General features: G+C 41.6%; 2 protein-coding genes across 2 annotated transcripts; one reads left to right on the top strand and one right to left on the bottom strand.

The window, feature by feature from the left end:
* The first annotated feature begins 151 nt into the window (after window positions 1-151).
* LOC106600398 (uncharacterized) lies at window positions 152-4372 on the top strand. The gene is made up of 2 exons (XM_014191713.3): window positions 152-589; window positions 2954-4372. The coding sequence occupies exons 1-2, from the start codon at window positions 313-315 to the stop codon at window positions 4000-4002; spliced, it is 1326 nt and encodes a 441-aa protein (XP_014047188.1). The 5' UTR covers window positions 152-312; the 3' UTR covers window positions 4003-4372.
* Window positions 4373-6540: 2168 nt separating this feature from the next.
* Window positions 6541-18048, bottom strand: LOC106600402 (peroxiredoxin-1). Its single transcript, XM_014191715.3, has 6 exons — window positions 18012-18048; window positions 15602-15718; window positions 15234-15387; window positions 9324-9446; window positions 9038-9168; window positions 6541-8392 (listed from the first exon to the last, which is right to left on the bottom strand). The coding sequence occupies exons 2-6, from the start codon at window positions 15705-15707 to the stop codon at window positions 8307-8309; spliced, it is 600 nt and encodes a 199-aa protein (XP_014047190.1). The 5' UTR covers window positions 15708-15718; window positions 18012-18048; the 3' UTR covers window positions 6541-8306.
* Window positions 18049-19725: the final 1677 nt, after the last annotated feature.

Here is a 19725-nt window from a genome sequence, read left to right as displayed (position 1 = left end):
ATTTTCAAAAATCAATTCACTAGTAGCTAGCAGACAATAAAACCAGGCAGCAAGGCGTTTATTACTGATTTCAAATAAATATTCCCATATAAGTGCATTTATTTGAAAGTGTTTGGTACTTTCTGTCGTCATTTCCGTTATCCATCTTTCAGGAAGAAGTTTTTTTTTCTTCCCCCCTTCCACAAACGTTGCTGCTTGCTAGCTTCGAGAGGCTGTACAATAGAAGAAACGATTATGTTCTAAACATTTTACAGAGGCACTCGCACTGCATATTTGTTTCTGTGTAACAACGGTGATTTTATTTGATGAGCAATGTCTAACACTGTTTCTTTTAGTACACAAATAGGTGCAATCATGGATGTGCTAGCAAAGGCAGCTGTTGCAGAAATAACCAAATTTGTAGACGAGGGTACTGTCGTGCTACGGCTGGAAATGTGTCGGAAAGAAAATGAGATAGAAGGCCTTAAAAATAGTTTACAGCTGATGGAAAGAGAACTGAGGAAAGCTCAAAGGGAAGCAGCAGCACGAGGGACAAATGACAGGCAACATGCTGAGGGAATTCAGCTTGGGAGTGGGACCTCACAAAAAGGTGAGAGCTCACTCTTAGTTTAGTGCTGTCAAGCAGGGCCCGGTTTAAAGCATCTTAAGGCTACGTTCATCGTTAGACCCATAGGGTCCTATCGTACCATATACCTACGGTTCTAACGATTAACTTAGCGTCTTATACCTCGTTCAATGTACCTCAGTTGTGTAACCAGGATTTGAGTTGTAATGAGGTCCGGAAGGCGCGCGACCCCTATTAAAATGCTATTTGGAGAACAGCAAAAATGACCCCAGTCATTATCACCGTTGTTGCAGTAGGTTAGTTCACCTCAGTCATCTGCAAACACAGACTATTAGCTATACAATTGTAATGTTATACCCATAAAAGGGGGGAAATATGAGAACTGATTCACACTAACATGTAGCATCAGGTAACGTTATTGTTCGGTCAGTTGTAATGATGAATTGCATAAAATCATCAGTTATTTACATGGATATCTCTTTTCTCAAATTACATAGCTTTTGCATTTGTAGTCCTAGGCATTACTAAATATACAGGAGTGAAAGTAGAATTAATTTCTTCATGGTGCAGGAGCTCAAATGTTTTATGGGCCTAATCATAGAACTACATACAGAATCCCTATTAATTCAATAGGATCTCTGTGGGCCTAGCCATTAAGATTTGTAATTTAACTTTTAAAATGACAATTACAACAATACTGAATGAACACTTTTATTTTAACTTAATATAATACATAAATAAAATCAATTTAGTCTCAAATAAATAATGAAACATGTTCAATTTGGTTTAAATAATGCAAAAAAAACAGTGTTGGAGAAGAAAGTAAAAGTGACTCCTGCCATGTCGTTTTACGTCACAAGCCCTCGGGCCTGTGCCGCGAGAAAGCAGGGTTAGCCCTTTGAGAGAGTGGTTGCTGCTAAAAAGGCAAAACCGGAAGGCAAATCTGGGCGATGCAGGTGAACATAAACAAACCACTGTTCGTCCGCAAAGAGGCTGGAGCGATTAGAACTCAATCAGATTAAGAATATAAGCGCACGGAGCTTTGATCAACGCTGGGAGCAATATTTAGATGTTGACCCGTAATTGATTTACTTTGTTGTGTTCAAAATAAACTCAGCAAAAAAAGAAATGTCCTTTTTTCAGGACCATGTCTTTCAAAGATAATTCTAAAAATCAAAATAACTTCACAGATCTTCATTGTAAAGGGGTTAAACACTGTTCCCCATGCTTGAACGTGCCTTAGGCATGCTGCAAGGAGGCATGAGGACTGCAGATGTGGCCAGGGCAATAAATTGCAATGTCCGTACTGTGAGACCCCTAAGACAGTGCTACAGGGAGACAGGACGGACAGCTGATTGTCCTTGCAGTGGCAGACCACGTGTAACAACACCTACACAGGATCGGTACATCCGAACATCACACCTGCGGAACAGGTACAGGATGGCAACAACAACTGCTCGAGTTACACCAAGAACACACAATCCCTCCATCAGTGCTCAGACTGTCCGCAATAGGCTGAGAGAGACTGGACTGAGGGCTTGTAGACCTGTTGTAAGGCAGGTCCTCACTAGACATCACCGGCAACAACGTTGCCTAAGGGCACAAACCCATCGTCGCTGGACCAGACAGGACTGGCAAAAAGTGCCCTTCACTGACGAGTCGCGTTTTTGTCTCACCAGGCGTGATGGTCGGATTCGCGTTTATCGTCGAAGGAATGAGCGTTACAACGAGGCCTGTACTCTGGAGCGGGGTCGATTTGGAGGTGGAGGGTTCGTAATGGTCTGGGGCGGTGTGTCACAGCATCATCGGACTGAGCTTGTTGTCATTGTAGGCAATCTCAACGCTGTGCGTTACAGGGAAGACATCCTCCTCCCTCATGTGGTACCCTTCCTACAGGCTCATCCTGACATGACCCTCCAGCATGACAATGCCACCAGCCATACTGCTCGTTCTGTGCATGAGTTCCTGCAAGACAGGAATGTCAGTGTTCTGCCATGGCCAGCGAAGAGCCCGGATCTCAATCCCATTCATCACGTCTGGGACCTGTTGGATCGGAGGGTTGGGGTCAGCCTGTTAGTCACATGTCTGTGGAACTTGTTCAGTTTGTGTCTCAGTTGTTGAATCTTATGTTTATACAAATATTTACGCATGTTAAGTTTGCTGAAAATAAACAGTTGACAGTGAGAGGACGTTTCTTTTTTTTGCTGAGTTTATATACTTTTATTATTTTTCAAATTAGAAAAAATTACCAAAGTCCAGACCTCTGTGTCCTCATATGTAGTTACGGCCCTGCTATCAAGTCAGGTTATTTGCACTGTACAGGGTTTTGCTTTATCGCTTATTTGACAAATTTCTAACAATTACATAAACCGTCTACTCTACTTCCAGGTAATGAAGAGGACCAGAAATCCCAAGCCACGCCTGTAGAGGACCCGGAGAAGTTCAATGAGCTGCAGAGCTCAGGACACCTTGTGGAGGCGAGGGGTGGACTGGAGTTGCTGGTGAAAGCAGAGCAGGTGGAAAAACATGTAGCCCAGGGAACTGTACAGGACCCAGGAATCACAGGCAGTTTGGACTTTAGAATGGATGAGAGAGATAGTCAGCTGTGGTTCTCTGTTACACAAGGACTAAGTGGGAATGATTCCACTCACCCAGATGGGTCTTACACTACAGAGAGATGCTTACAGATGTTTTCCTCTCAGGCAGATCAATATCCTGCTCCCATCCCGTCCCATCCTGCTTCCTGCAACTCTTTGTCTTCTGCAGAGAAACCACTTAGTGACATTTTCAGCACTATCCCAGTGAAAGTGGAGCCCGAGTGGCATCCTCTTTATCATGGCGATGCCATGTCTGAGTCCTTTCAAGCTGACATGGGGCAGTACAGAGATACTCTGCACCCTGTTGTGATGGAGGGCTTGATTTTACAGCCTAGACTGCAGCAGCCAGGACCTTCTTCACAGGGGCTCATGAGAGCAACTGAGAACACATCTGAGTCAAACTCACACAGCAATGAGCATATTCTTAATAAGAACAGATTGAAAACAAAAAGAATGGTCAATGTTTGGAGAGCTGTACCAAACCAAAAAGTGTTCATATGCTCATTGTGTGGAAAGAGCTTCCACCGCCATTGTCAACTTGAAGCACACCAGCACTCTCATGCTGGAGTCAAACCATACAGATGTCTTGAGTGTGGGAAAAGTTTTACGCAGAAAACCAGACTTAAGTCTCATCAGAGTGTTCACACGGGTGAGAGACCTTTCAGTTGCAGACTCTGTGGCAAGATGTTTGCAAGGCAGGACAACTGCCAAAGACATGAGCGATTTCACAGTGGACAAAAGCCATTTAGTTGTGTGCAGTGTGGTAAAAGTTTCACGGTTCTCGGTAACCTCAAAATACATCAAAAACATCAATGTAAGTTTGCCAATGTCAGAATGTAAGATTGCATGTTGTTCAGTGTTTTCCTCAGCGTTGTACAGTTAACCCTAACTGTGTCTTCTTGAAAAACATGTTTAACAATTATTTCACCTTTAAAACCCTACTACTTACAACTCAAGTAAGAACTTCCAATAGTTTTTTTTTCAACTTCATGTTTATTTAAGAAATTACAGAGCTCAAAAAAGGGAATGCCATATTAGAATGGTAATTTGCCTAGCATTTTTACTAATCTCAACAATATGACATAAATTACTTGATATGCTTCAAGGGCTTTATAGGAAGGTAAGCATTGTTAAATGAGGATGTCAAATTTGAACAAATAATTGTCATTTTGTGTGTCATACCATGAATATTAAATGACATTGAATTGAATGGATTTTCAGGTTGTATATAGTGCAATCAGGGCCGGCTCCAGGCATAAGCGGTCACTTGGGGCTCCTGGGGGGGGAATGTCGTGGTCTCAACTTAGTTACTATTGAGAGTAAGAATAGTAAAATACACCAGGTGCAATTTAGAAATGTGCTTGTGCACCAGCAGATTGTTCTCTTGTTAATTCAGTCAATCAATTTGCTGACAATTACAGAGGAGCTACACCAGGATTACACGTGCGCAAACCGTGAACAGGACGTCAGCGCTGTGACTTTACCTGCTACACCAGCGACATAAACAGATGCGTGCATGGAATTAGATCAGTAGCACTTGGTCTCTTCTGCAAGGAATATATTGACTTTGCGTCCAATATGGGTAGACCAGTGGAGGCTGCTGAGGGAGGACGGCTCATAATAATGGCTGGAACGGAGCGAATGGAATGGCGTCAAACACGTTTGATTTATTTGACACCATTCCACTGATTCCGCTCCAGCCATTACCACAAGCCCGTCCTCCCCAATTAAGGTCCCACCAACCTCTTGTGAGGTAGACTATATGATAACAACCATATTCTTACTACATACAAAATAAAGTTGAGTAAAAATTCTACAATCATCTGCAGTCAATTAACCTCGCTCATTAATCAACAATTGAACAGTAGCTGGCGGTACTCTGCAGGACATAAGAAATGCACATCAATTGATTTTGTTGGAAAAAAAACAGAGAGGAAGAGGCGAAGCGAGAGGGTTCTTTGGAATTACTTTTGTGCCTTTAATTTCAAGCAAACCTTTTGAATTCGAGAACAACATTCTTAGTATTACACAAAAAATGATGATATTGAAAGCAAAACATTAACCAGTTGAGAGCAAAATAAATAATATTGAAAGGCAAGAACAAATTAATTGTAAATGAATGCAAAAAATATATATATGAATGCCCCCCAATTTGTTTTGTGAAACATGTTTTCAATGATCGCGTGATTGCGATGAAATGCTTCCATCTTTGCATGCAATTTTTGCTTATGTTACCTTGTCCTTTGCTGCCTTTTTTTGCAGTTGCAAAGTTTTGGCACATTCATTTAATTTAGGCGGGATTAAGAGAGCCTAAAATGATGTTACTCTATTGTTCAACCTGTTTTGGATTGATAGGCCAGCCTCACTCAATGATCCAGTTTAAGTCCTAGCTACATATACTGTATATACAAAAGTATGTGGACACCTCTTCAAATTAGTGGATTTGTCTATTTCAGCCACACCCATCGCTGCGTGTATAAAAATAAAAATGTGTCTCCATAGACAAACATTGGCAGTAGAATGGCCTTACTGAAGAGCTCAGTGACTTTCAACATGGCACCGTCATAGGATGCCACCTTTCCAACAAGTCAGTGTATCAAATGTCTGCCCTGCTAGAGCTGCCCTGGTCAACTGTAAGTGTTGTTATTGTGAAGTGGAAATGTCTAGGAGCAGCAACGGCTCAGCCGCGAAGTGGTAGTCCAAACAAGCTCACAGAACGGGACCGATGAGTGCTGAAGCGTGTAAAAATTGTCTGTCTTTGGTTGCAACACTCACTACCGAGTTCCAAACTGCCTCTGGAAGCAATGTCAGCAGAAGTTCGTCATGAGCGTCATGAAATGGGTTTCCATGGCAGAGCCGCCGCACACAAGCATAAGCTCACCATGCGCAATGCCAAGCGTCGGCTAGAGTGGTGTAAAGCTCGCCGCCATTGGAGTCTGGAACAAATTCTCTGGTGTGATGAATCACGCTTCACCATCTGGCAGTCCAACGAACAAAACTGGGTTTGGCGGATGCCAGAAGAACGCTACCTGCCCGAATGCATAGTGCCAGCTGTAAAGTTTGGAGGAGGAATAATGGTCTTGGACTGATAGTCATGGTTCGGGCTAGGCCCCTTAGTGAAGGGAAATCTTTAACGCTACAGCATACAATGGCATTCTCGAAGGTTCTGTGCTTCCAACTGTGGCAACAGTTTGGGGAAGGCCCTTTCCTGTTTCAGCATGACAATGCCCTCGTGCACAAAGCGAGGTCCATACAGAAATGGTTTGTTGAGATTGGAGACACCTGAAACCCCACCTCTTTAAGGAATACCTAGGATAGGATAAAGTAATCCTTCTAACCCCCCCCCCCCCCCCCCCCCCTAAAGATTTAGATGCACTATTGTAAAGTGGTTGTTCCACTGGATATCATAAGGTGAATCCACCAATTTGTAAGTCGCTCTGGATAAGAGCTTCTGCTAAATGACTTAAATGTAAAATGTAAGAACTTGACTGGCCTGCACAGAGACCTGACCTCAACCCCATCAAACACCTTTGGGATGAATTGGAACGCCGACTGTGAGCCAGGCCTAATCGCCCAACATCAGTGCCCGACTTCACTAATGCTCGTGGCTGAATGGAAGCAAGTCCCCGCAGCAATATTCCAACATCTAGTTAAAAGCCTTCCCAGAAGAGTGGAGGCTGTTAGAGCAGCAAAGGGAGGACCAACTACATATTAATGCCCATGATTTTGGAATGAGATGTTCGACTAGCAGGTGTCTACATACTTTTGGTCATGTAGTGTATCATATCTAGCTACATTGTAGCTAAATTCACCAAAAAACAAAACAGAATTGCAAACTAAATTGTTAAATTAACCCAGATTTCAATTTCATCGTAAGTCATACAAAAAGTAATTAACATGTTAAGTTTGTTTTTCTGAATCTGTCAAGGGAAAAAAAACTGTTTGCTTTGTAAACGTTTTTATTTAGAAGATGAAAGGAAATTTGAGTAGTTTGTTTTTCACTGTAAAAAACCTATGTTTTCTCCTCACTTTTTTCCCAGTAAAGCTGCTTTTCCTCATTTCACAGACTGGCCTAAAGACAAAAACTATGTTACCAAAATGATACAACAGAAAACAAAAGGGCGACATCATTAGCTAGGCTTCCATCTAACTGGCGACAGATTTTCATGTGAATATTCTAAAATCTGCACCTTTTCTCACCAGAGATGTGTTTCCATCAAATTGACTTGTAGCGGATAAAAATCTGCATGATGACGTAGTGCACATAAAATATATTTTAGTGGTTAAATTCCCATGTACCAAATAAAAAATAAATTAAATGTGTTTCCATCGCATTTCCAACTCTACTGATGGTTTTGTAACAAAGAATGTTGCCTTATATAGCAAATGTGCCCACTGTGGTAATGGCACGTGCGCTCTAGCCAACAGCTTGCAGATACAGCGCGGGTATAGCCTTCACATGAGGTTATTATGGACAAAAGAGCGAGATAATTTTTATTTTTCAAATGGCAGCCAAACAATCATGTCACCAGAATAAGACCTTCGATATTTATTGGAAAGGAGCATCAAGCTCATCAACTGGCACATTCACCACCAGGTGAAGTTCATCATAACTTATTTCATCTGTAGCCTAATAAACTGCATGCTTTCCCGAGTCGTAGTGGGAGGACCACACGTCATCACATGACTCCCAAGTTTACTTTGATAGGATGGTGACAATAATTAAATATATATTATATCAATATTGGCGCATAAAAGCCTTTCCACTGCCATTTCTCTCATAATACATTTTACAGACAAAACGATCACCTTGTCTAGCGTATTTTGTTTTGTCGTCATTTGGAAAGTTTACCGACAAATTCACTGTTTCCATCAGATCTGTCATGACATTGTTCATCCGACGTACTTTACTCGCATAAAACGGTTAACGGAACCTGGTTAATGACACTAAAACATCTCCAACACAATCTAATCTTGATTCTTTGGTCATAATTTCTATCTAAACACATGACAGATAATGGAATGCTGATGAGATTGTTCTACAGTTCCCAGGCACATAGATAGTGAAGAGCAGTAGCCTATTGTTCTATTGAAATGTACTGTAATTGTAGTTGTCCTACAGCAGGCTGCAGACACTCATCATCTTAGTGCTGCTTGGAGAAGAAGTCTTTGCTCTTCTGGATGTCGGGCTTGATGGTGTCACTTCCTGGTTTCCAGCCAGCGGGACAGACTGAGGAAACACCAGAGAATAAGTGTGTGTGTCAGGACAGTGCAGTATGATTAACAAAACACTTTGAACCTGAGCTTGACATTTTTAAACATTCTGACATCTACTATCAGCCTAACATTCTCAGCTGTTACAAACATGGAATGTTACCTTAAAAGAGAGAGTGCTAATAGTGCTCTAAATGCTGTTCACATAGTGCAGGTATCGTCAACTGGCGACCCTTGGCCCCCCCCCAAAGTTTTGAGCCCCAAAAATCTTTTTGGACATGTAAGACTAAAATCAATAGGAATTCACCTCAAATGATTTTAATTTAGGAAATCAATTACTAAGTATTTCCACTCATAGAGAGATGTGATTGTGTACCAATGTAATCAAGGTTTGAAATTATGTTTTTGTCAAATACAGTATCTGTTTGGGCTTCTTTCGTACAAGTGATTTATAATTATGTCCCAGTCCCCCGACCATCTGCTCAAGAAAATAAATTGGCCCGCGGCTGAATCTAGTTGATGACCCCTGACATAGTGTATGTATGCGTCTTCTGATGGTACATGGTAAAATATGGCACTGCAAAAGGTTAGCCTGGTTCTGTGTAGGATAAGGAGGCATCGTCTTTTAGAAAACAAAAAGAAAGCAGGGTTAGTTATGTACCTTCTCCGTGTTTGTCAGTGAACTGAAAGGCCTGCACCAGACGCAAGGTCTCGTCGATGGAGCGTCCCACTGGAAGGTCGTTGATGGTGATCTGCCTCAAGAGGCCCTTGGCGTCAATAATGAATAGGCCCCTGAAAAAACAAATAGGGTATAGACTGAGTCATTTAGGTATGTGTTAGTCTTGTTGGGCACGTAGTCTTATGTTGGGCATATTACCCAGGTTTTGACACAGTCGGTCAAAGAAACACTGAACTTTGACCCTTGAACTTGTCTGTTGTGAACCCACCTGTAGGCGATGCCCTCGTCCTCCTTCAGCACCCCGTAGTCCGTGGAGATGGAACGCAGTGTGTCGGCTACCAGAGGGATCTTCATTGGACCCAGACCGCCCTGCTTACGAGGTGTGTTGGTCCTGTAAGAACACACAACGAGACTGAATTTAGTATTTTTTTGTGTTTTCTGAGACCAAGCGTCCCTGCCAGCTGTGGTATACAGACGGACACGGATAGTAGTAAACAGGTTTCTGTGTGCAAGTCCTCTGAAAAAAATTATAATAATTTGGACACTGAAGTTTTAGCCTACTCTAGTAACTGAAATATGTACACTGACTGTAGGCCTATAACACTCACATGTAGCCTAATATAATAGTATTGCAGTAAAATGATACACCAAATTATAATTTAGTATCAGAAATAGGAGTGGAGAAATCTGATTTATTTCTTTCAGCATCTTTGGACCTTGCAAACGTGTGGTATTTGTTGACCTACTTTACTGTTTTGTGAATGCCTTTTCAAATGGATTTCACTACTCGTGCCATGGAGCCTCTCCGCGTTAGGATAGAAAGGTTCTTGGTTTATATGCACCGAAGCTGCACTAACGTCAACCTGCTGTCTCCATTTGCTGGGGAAGGAGACTTTGGGTGGGAGAGGAGGAGGGGTGACCTTTTTTGTTCAAATGTATTTATTTTTCCTTGCTTTTTTCATCAGTTCTCTGTCTTTGCAAATGCTTGGTCTGTTTTCACACCTTTTTCCTTTTAATATTTTAGATGGCTATCAAAGCTAATAATTGTAATAGGTAAGCCTAATCCTATAAAGTTTTTATCTTGGAATACTAAAACAATGAATAATCCTGTCAAGAGGTCTAGGATCTCCCATTTGAAAAGCTAAAAGCAGATTTACGCATTAAAGATCAATCAATGGCTACAAAACTCCAGGTTCAGTCAGGTTTTCCCATTCAGACTTTAACTCCAAAGCCAGAGGGGTTGCAATTTTGGTTAGTAAAATAATACATTTCTCTACTACTAATGTTATTTCAGACAGTAACGAGAGATTTTTACTCATAACTGGCACACACCTGTAGTATTGGTCAATGTATATGCTCCCAATTTCGATGATGTTGAATTTGCCAAATAGGTTGCTGGGGAAAATCCCTTCTCTGAACACCCATCTTTTGATATTTGCCGTGGATCTGAATTGTTTTATTAGCCCGGCTTTAGACCACTCCAACCCCAGAACTATGTCTCCTTCTGCTATGTCAAAGTCCTTCTCAGATTTTATGATTCAGAATGGGTGTACAGATTCCTGGAGATTTCAGAATCCCCAGGCAGTGTTCTTTTTTCCCCCACATGTACACCATTCTTTTTCTTGTATTGACTATTTCTTTATAAGTTACTTCCAAATGTCACCTCTTCTGAATATTTACCCATTGTAATTTCTGACCATGGACCTTTAGCCTTTCGACATAGGACTATCAGGACAAACACGTACTCCTCTCTGGAGATTCAATTATCTTCTCCTGTCTGATGCAGACTTCTGTAACGTTATCTCCACTTCTATTGATAATAAAAAAAAAATTAAAAATTAAAAAATCAGACAAGCTCAACCTCTCATTCTCTCTTATGGGAATCACTTCAGGCCTTTCTTATTTTTCTCATTTAAACAAAACTCGGAAAGTTAAACTAGAAGAACTCACGAAAGCCATCCTTGACCACCAATATGCCTTGACGCCATCTCCAGAGCTATATAAGCAACGCTTGAACTTACAATCTGAATTCAATCTCTTGTCCACTACAGAGGCAGAATGGTTACTATTGCATTCACGTGGTACCTACTATGAACATGGCGACAGGGCAAGTCGTCTGCTCTCACACCAATTAAAATGCAGCGCTGCTACCCGTCTGATTCCCCAAATGAAAGATTCCTCTCATAGCTTGATTTCTGACCCCACGGGGATCAATGACACCTTCACATCTTTCTATTCCTCCCTGTATACGTCTGAATTTCCATCAGATACTGCCAATATGACAACATTTTTGGGTGAACTGGAGACTCCCACAGTTGAGGCTGAAACTGTAGATGATCTCCTCTCAGCCTTGAAAAAGTTATTCAGTCTATCAAGTCAATGCAGAGCAGCAAACCTCCAGGGCCCGATGGGTTTCCAACTGAGTTCTTTAAGAAATTCCATAACAAGTTAGCCCCTTTTACTTTTACCTATGTATAATTAATCACTTGAACGTGGCTCGCTGCCACCTACCCTAACACAGGCTTCAATAGCGCTTCACCTTAAGAAGGGGAAAGACCTCACTTCCTGTTCTTCATTTAGGGCCCTAAGTCTCCTTAATGTGGATGTAAAGGTGCTGGCGAAGGTGATAGCAAGGTGTCTGGAAGTAGTCTTACCTGGACTCGTATCACAGTAACAAACCGGCTTTATTAAAGGACAGATTTTGTTATATATTCAGATGCGGTTTAACATTATTTATTCTAAACAATTCTCCAACTCCCCTGAGGTGGTAATCTCCCTAGATGCAGAGAAGGCATTCGACATAATTGAATGGGAGTACCTATTTGCTGTTCTTACATTGTTTTTGACTTGGGGACAAATTTAGCTCATGGATCCGTCTCTTGTATACATCTCCCCAGGCCAGTGTCTGTACCAATGTCAACCGTTCTGACTATTTTGCCCTGGAACGTGGGACAGGCTGCCCAATGTCCCCTTTATTATTTGCCATTCGCCATTGAGCCTCTTTCAGTAGCTTTACGGGCATTCTCCTCTTTCCAAGGTGTAACACAGGAAGGAGTTGAACATAGGTTATCATTATATGCAGATGATTTGTTACTCTATGTAAATAACCCTGTAACCTGTTTACCTTCTATCCTTTCTATTCTGGAGAACTTTGGCTCCTTCTCCGGTTACAAGCTGAAACGGAAACTCCAGAGAAGTGAGTACTTCCCACTCAGTCCAGCAGCGCTACAGTTCCAGCAGACAAGACTTGCCTTTTCAGCTTAGCCGCTCTGGTTTCAAATACCTTGAAGTGAACGTAACTTGTTCATTACATGCTCTTTTTTCTGCAAACTTTGCTCCCCTCCTTACGCAAATGAAATCAGATTTTCAGAGATGGGGTAGCTTACTACTATCACTTATAGGAAGGATTAATGCTGTAAAAATAAACAGTTTACCCAAATAACTATCCATTTCAATCTATCTCCCATTGTTTTTACCAAAGTTTTTTTTTTTTTTTTAAGTCAATCAATCAGCCACATTTATCTGGGGAGGAAAGGTAGCCAGAGTCAGTAGATCTTTACTTCAGAGATGCAAGTTTAGTGGAGGTTATACACCAGCCAACTTTGTATACTATTACTGGGCAGCCAACTTTGTATACTATTACTGGGCAGCCAACTTTCAGTAATTGCCATTCTGGTTACATGCTCCAGATACCCTATGGTGCTACCTAGAGGCACATTCTTGTATTTCTGCTTCTCTTCCTGCTTTACTCCGCTCTTCTCTCCCAGCATCCACCTCTTGCTATACTGGCAATCCTGTAGTGCCTTCCACACTTAAGATTTGGTACCAGTTTCGAGTGCATTTTAAATTCTCCTCTGCATCTACTATGGGTCCTATTGATAAGAGTCACTTATTCCCACTCCACCAACAAAACGACATCTGCTTGGGAACGGGAAATGGGTGTTGAATTTACACAGGAGTGGTAGGAGGAGGCGATTGATAGAGTACGCTCCACTACATTTTGTGCTCATCTTGGTCACATACAATTTAAGGTTTTTCAAAGAGTGCATTTTTCCAAATCCAGATTGTCTGAAATATATCCAAATGTAAATGATGAGTGTGATAATGTCATGTCTCTGTTCAGTCAATGCTCTAAACTACAAAGATTACTGGGATTCTCTTTAAAAAATGATCTGAGGTGCTTGAAATTAACCTGCAGCCATGTCCCTTGATAGCTGTTTTTGGTATTCCAGAATACGCCTTCTCCTTGGACCCCAAACATGCCGATGTTGTTGCTTTTACACCCTTATTAGCTCGACGTAGAATTATTTTCCAGTGGAAGTCTGCTCAACCCCCCCCCCCCTTATTTCTCAATGGCTCAACGATGACGGGGGGTGGGGGTTGGGTGAATGTGTTATGTGGAGGAAGGAAGGAAGGCTGGTTGGGATATGGTAAAATCTTTGTACTTACAATGATGTACATTTTGTAAAACTATAATAAAAATATATTGCTCCAAAAAATAAAGGGAACACTTAAACAACACATCCTAGATCTGAATAAAAGAAATAATCTTATTAAATACTTTTTTCTTTACATAGTTGAATGTGCTGACAACAAAATCACACAAAAATAATCAATGGAAATCCAATGTATCTACCCATGGAGGTCTGGATTTGGAGTCACACTCAAAATGAAAGTGGAAAACCACACTACAGGCTGATCCAACTTTGATGTAATGTCCTTAAAACAAGCCAAAATGAGGCTCAGTAGTGTGTGTGGCCTCCACGTGCCTGTATGACCTCCCTACAACGCCTGGGCATGCTCCTGATGAGGTGGCGGATGGTCTCCTGAGGGATCTCCTCCCAGACCTGGACTAAAGCATCCGCCAACTCCTGGACAGTCTGTGGTGCAATGTGGCGTTGGTGGATGGAGCGAGACATGATGTCCCAGATGTGCTCAATTGGATTCAGGTCTGGGGAACGGGCGGGCCAGTCCATAGCATCAATGCCTTCCTCTTGCAGGAACTGCTGACACACTCCAGCCACATGAGGTCTAGCATTGTCTTGCATTAGGAGGAACCCAGGGCCAACCGCACCAGCATATGGTCTCACAAGGGGTCTGAGGATCTCATCTCGGTACCTAATGGCAGTCAGGCTACCTCTGGCGAGCACATGGAGGGCTGTGTGGCCCCCCAAAGAAATGCCACCCCACACCATGACTGACCCACCGCCAAACCGGTCATGCTGGAGGATGTTGCAGGCAGCAGAACGTTCTCCACGGCGTCTCCAGACTCTGTCACGTCTGTCACGTGCTCAGTGTGAACCTGCTTTCATCTGTGAAGAGCACAGGGCGCCAGTGGCGAATTTGCCAATCTTGGTGTTCTCTGGCAAATGCCAAACGTCCTGCACGGTGTTGATCTGTAAGCACAACCCCCACCTGTGGACGTCGGGCCCTCATACCACCCTCATGGAGTCTGTTTCTGACCGTTTGAGCAGACACATGCACATTTGTGGCCTGCTGGAGGTCATTTTGCAGGGCTCTGGCAGTGCTTCTCCTGCTCCTCCTTGCACAAAGGCGGAGGTAGCGGTCCTGCTGCTGGGTTGTTGCCCTCCTACGGCCGCCTCCACGTCTCCTGATGTACTGGCCTGTCTCCTGGTAGTGCCTCCATGCTCTGGACACTACGCTGACAGACACAGCAAACCTTCTTGCCACAGCTCGCATTGATGTGCCATCCTGGATGAGCTGCACTACCTGAGCCACTTGTGTGGGTTGTAGACTCCGTCTCATGCTACCACTAGAGTGAAAGCACCGCCAGCATTCAAAAAAGTGACCAAAACATCAGCCAGGAAGCATAGGAACTGAGAAGTGGTCTGTGGTCCCCACCTGCAGAACCACTCCTTTATTGGGGGTGTCTTGCTAATTGCCTATAATTTCCACTTGTTGTCTATTCCATTTGCACAACAGCATGTGAAATTTATTGTCAATCAGTGTTGCTTCCTAAGTGGACAGTTTGATTTCACAGAAGTGTGATTGACTTGGAGATACAGTGTGTTGTTTAAGTGTTCCCTTTATTTTTTTGAGCAGTGTATATACAATAAATTATATAAAAAGATCACTGCACAAGCTGCACTGTAACTTATCCTGCGTCACCTAGGATGAAATCTTCATAAGGCAAAATAATTGTGCAAAAGACTCGTACCAGGCAAGATGGCAGAAGTGGGAGTCAACAGAGGCACCAATGACCTCGCAGCCGATCTTCCTGAACTCCTCGGCAGCGTCACTGAAGGCGATGATCTCAGTAGGGCACACAAAGGTGAAGTCCAGTGGGTAGAAGAAGAACACCACATACTTCCCTGCAGGCAAGCAGCACAAGACACACCATTAGACAAACCTGTCAAGTTGCGGAGCCTGGAAGCACATTCAATGCAACTAAAATCTTATCCAACAGGCTTATAGGTCATTACTGTATTATCAAACTTTAAAATCCTAAACCAGTCACAAATCCTACCACACAGATACAAAACAAAGGACAGTGCAGAATACTATGAAGCGTAGTAGTAGGTCTACCTCTGTAGTTGGAAATGCTGAGGTCTTTAAACTGTCCATCTGGCATGACTGCTGTGGCCTTGAAGTCAGGGGCCAGATGCCCGATGCGCGCTTTACCTGCAGCCATCTTCAGTTTCACTGGAGGGGGAGGAAGATAAATTGAACAAATACACTGCGTGCACAATTATTAGGCAAGTGAGTATTATGATCTCATCATTGTTTCTATTCACATTTTCTTACTCCAAACCATATAAACTTGAATGCTTATTGGATTTAATCATTTTCAGGTGATATCTATTTGTGTAATGAGGGAGGGTGTGGCAAAAGTGAATAACACCTTATATCAAGGTGTGCATAATTATTAGGCAGCCTCATTACCTCAGGTAAAATGGGCCAAAAAAGAAATTTAACTGACACTTAAAAACCAAAAATGTAAAATGCCTTTCAGACGGATGCGACACTCTTTAAATAGCTAAACTATTGAGGTGTGCCCACCGGACATTCAAACGTTTTGTTGCGAATAGTCAACTGGGGCGCAAAAAACGCATGGGGAAGAAAAGCTGCAAATTAACTGCAAAAGACTTGAGAAGAATTAAACGTCAAACTACCAGGAACCCATTATCCTCCAGTGCCACCGTATTCCAGAACTGCAACCTACCTGGAGTGTTCAGAAGTACAAGGTGTCAAGTGCTCAGAGACATCCCCAAGGTCAAGAAGACTGAAACAAGACCACCACCGAATAAGATTCACAAGTTGAAGCGTCAAGATTGGGCAAAGAAATACCTGAAGACAGGTTTTTCAAAGGTTTTATGGACAGATGAAATGAAAGTGACTCTTGATAGACCAAATGGATGGGCCGTGGCTGGATCAGTAATGGATACAGGGCACCACTTTGAGTCAGGTGCCAGCAAGGTGAAGGAGGGGTACTGGTATGGGCTGCTATCATTGAGGATGAGGTAGTTGGACCTTTTCAGGTTGAAGATGGACTGAAACTCAATTCCCAAACCTACTGCCAGTTTCTGGAAGATTCTTTCGTCAAACAGTGGTACAGGAAGAAGTCCTCAGCATTCTAGAAGGCCATGATCTTTATGCAGGACAATGCTCCAGCACATGCATCCAAGTACTCCACTGCTTGGCTAGCCAGCAAGGACCTCAAAGATGCCTGAATAATGACCTGGCCCCCTTCCTCTCCTGACAAATCCTATTGAGAACTTGTGGGCCCTTCTCAAACGTGAGATTTACAGTGATGGAAGACAATACACCTTTTTGAACAGAATTTTGGGAGGCTGTGGTTGCTGCTTCAGCGAAAATTTATCGTGAACAGATCAAGAAACTGGCAGACTCCATGGATGGAAGGCTCATGGCAGTTATTGAAAATAAGGGTGGCTATATTGGTCAAAAATGTTATAATTGTCATTTTGTGTTACTTATCTGTTACACTTACTCAAAAAAAATTTGATAAGTGAGTTGAGAGAAATTATTTTTGTAATTTAATTGCCTAATAATTCTGCACACTAATAGTTGCCTAATAATTGTGCACACTTATATATTTCCCTGAGAAAGACAAAACTCACTTTTCCTTTGTTAAACATTCAGGTTTGAGGTTCAATAACATTTTGGATTGACTGAGAGCATTGTGTTTGTTCAACAATAAAATTAATCCCGAGGAATAGAATTTGCCTAATAATTGTGCACACAGTGTAGTCCTTTACTGTTTTATGTATGCTGTCAATGTACAGTATACAGCAATAACCACTCATGGTAGTACACAAAAAAACACTAAGATAACTGGACATGAAAGATGAACTGGGATGCTCTCTCCATCCTCTTTCTATATATTTTCAGCATTGAAGCTATAACGTGAAAAGAACTGAAAACAATCCAGGCAGGCAGGAATAGGAAATTGATTCTATGGAAGATTTCACTTCTTTCATGAGCAACACCTAATCCACAGGTGTTTCCTAAATGGCCATTTATGGCTTTATTTTAAGCATTAATCACATAGTTCAACAGGCTGTTCTTGCCTGGCAAGTGGCAAAACCTTTTACTATATTGCACACGCAGTCAGTGCTATTTCGTAAACCTGCATTCGTTTTTTTCCTCGACATTGATTTTTTTCCCCTCACCTGATTTTTTTATTGCAATATTCCATTGAACAAATAAATGATGTAGGCCACTTGGACATCATCCCCCCCCCAAAAACTATTGTAAAGCTAAACAAACGCATTTATTCTATCGTCAATGGAAATGTAGGCTACAAGTTTAACGCCGGTAAGATTGCACACAAATGAAATGATAAAGTAATAAAAGTAAAAAACTATTAGTCATAGTATGGTTAAGTTTTCACTTTCTTTTTTTGGAATAACCGAAAACATCCTTTAGCCTATATATTTCATGATAGATTGAAAGCGTAGCCCTACAAAACACATACCTCTGCCTTGGTCCTACAGCAGCCGCTTGAGATGAGGAGTGCGAAGAATGAGATTAATCGCATGGAACTATATACAGCAGCTCAATTCTCGCGATGTTAGAACACTGCCAGTGGCCACAGCCCATTCTTTATTTATTATTATTTTCATTAACAACAAATCAATACTGAAAGTACATGGGGGAACACAAGTATATATAAATAATATACAAAGGACAATTGGGCTAGGGGTTACAATATCACATTACACAAGGACCTTAAGGGACATACATACACTTATAATTCTAACAGCTTTTTTGTTAGCAGAGTATTTAATGGTCTTAAAATATAGTTAGATTTATTTTTGTAAGGTAAGAAAATGTGGTGTTTTGTTTGTAAATTTGCATTTGTGAATATGAAATTTGGCCAAAAGTATAATGAAATGAATTACATGAAATTGTTTCAATTTATTTCTATTGTAGGTAAAATATCCAAGCAGTACATCTCTCCACAATAGTGTAAAATCTTCATAAATGTGTTAAATTAAATCTACTGATGTCTTGCCACAGTTTCCTTACATGAATACAATGCCAAAAAAGATGTAACACCGTTTCTGGGTGGTCATTACAAAAGGTACAATTTGAGTTTTTGTTTTTCTTAAACTTCTTCATATAGTGGTTGGCAAGATAATATTTATGAATAATTTTAAAGGAAACTTACTTAATTTTGTGAACAAGTAGGTATGTGTGTGGCAACATCCAAACATTTTCCCAACAAATATTATCAATAAAACCGTTCCAATAAGGCATTGCATAAGGTATAGATACAACATTTTGCTGAAACAAGGTTCGTATCGCTCTGTTGTTGAATGGACCAAAAGAGAAACAAATCTTTCCTACTGTTGAGTCAACATTTACATTTTTTACATTTAGCAGATGCTCTTATCCAGAGCAACTTACAGTAGTGAATGCATACATTTCATGCATTTGTTTTGTACTGGCCCCCCGTGGGAATCGAACCCACAACCCTGGCGTTGCACACCATGCTGGCATTGCAAACACCATGCTCTTCCAACTGAGCCACAGGGAAGACTAATGGAAGGTAGCCTCTGAGGGTCAGGTCTTGACACGTTCCTGAGGGAATGGCATCTAAAACTATTGCAAACTCTTTAGGTGTTACAGGGACTTGTAAAGTGATAAGAATTCCTTATAACTAAGTAAAAAAAACTCTGCATTTACAGTTGAAGTCAGATGTTTACATACACCTTAGCCAAATAGATTTAAATTCAGTATTTCACAATTCCTGACATTTAATCCTAGTAAAAAATCCCTGTTTTAGGTCAGTTAGGATCACCACTTTATTTTAAGAATGTGAAATGTTAGAATAATAGTAGAGCGAATGATTTATTTCAGCTTTTGTTTCTTTCATCACATTCCCAGTGGGTCAGAAGTTTACATACACTCAATTAATATTTGGTAGCATTGCCTTTAAATTGTTTAATTTGGGTCAAATGTTTTGGGTAGCCTTCCACAAGCTTCCCACAATAAATTGGGTGAATTTTGGCCCTTTCCTCCTGACAGAGCTGGTGTAACTGAGTCAGGTTTGTAGGCCTCCTTGCTCGCACAAGCTTTTTCAGTTCTGCCCACAACTTTTCTATAGGATTGAGGTCAGGGCTTTGTGATGGCCACTACAATACCTTGACTTTGATGTCCTTAAGCCATTTTGCCACAACTTTGGA

Source organism: Salmo salar, chromosome 03 (genome assembly GCF_965601325.2).
Source record: "Salmo salar chromosome 03, fSalSal1, whole genome shotgun sequence".
NCBI lineage: Eukaryota > Metazoa > Chordata > Actinopteri > Salmoniformes > Salmonidae > Salmo > Salmo salar.
This window is presented reverse-complemented; position numbering and strand designations above follow the sequence as displayed.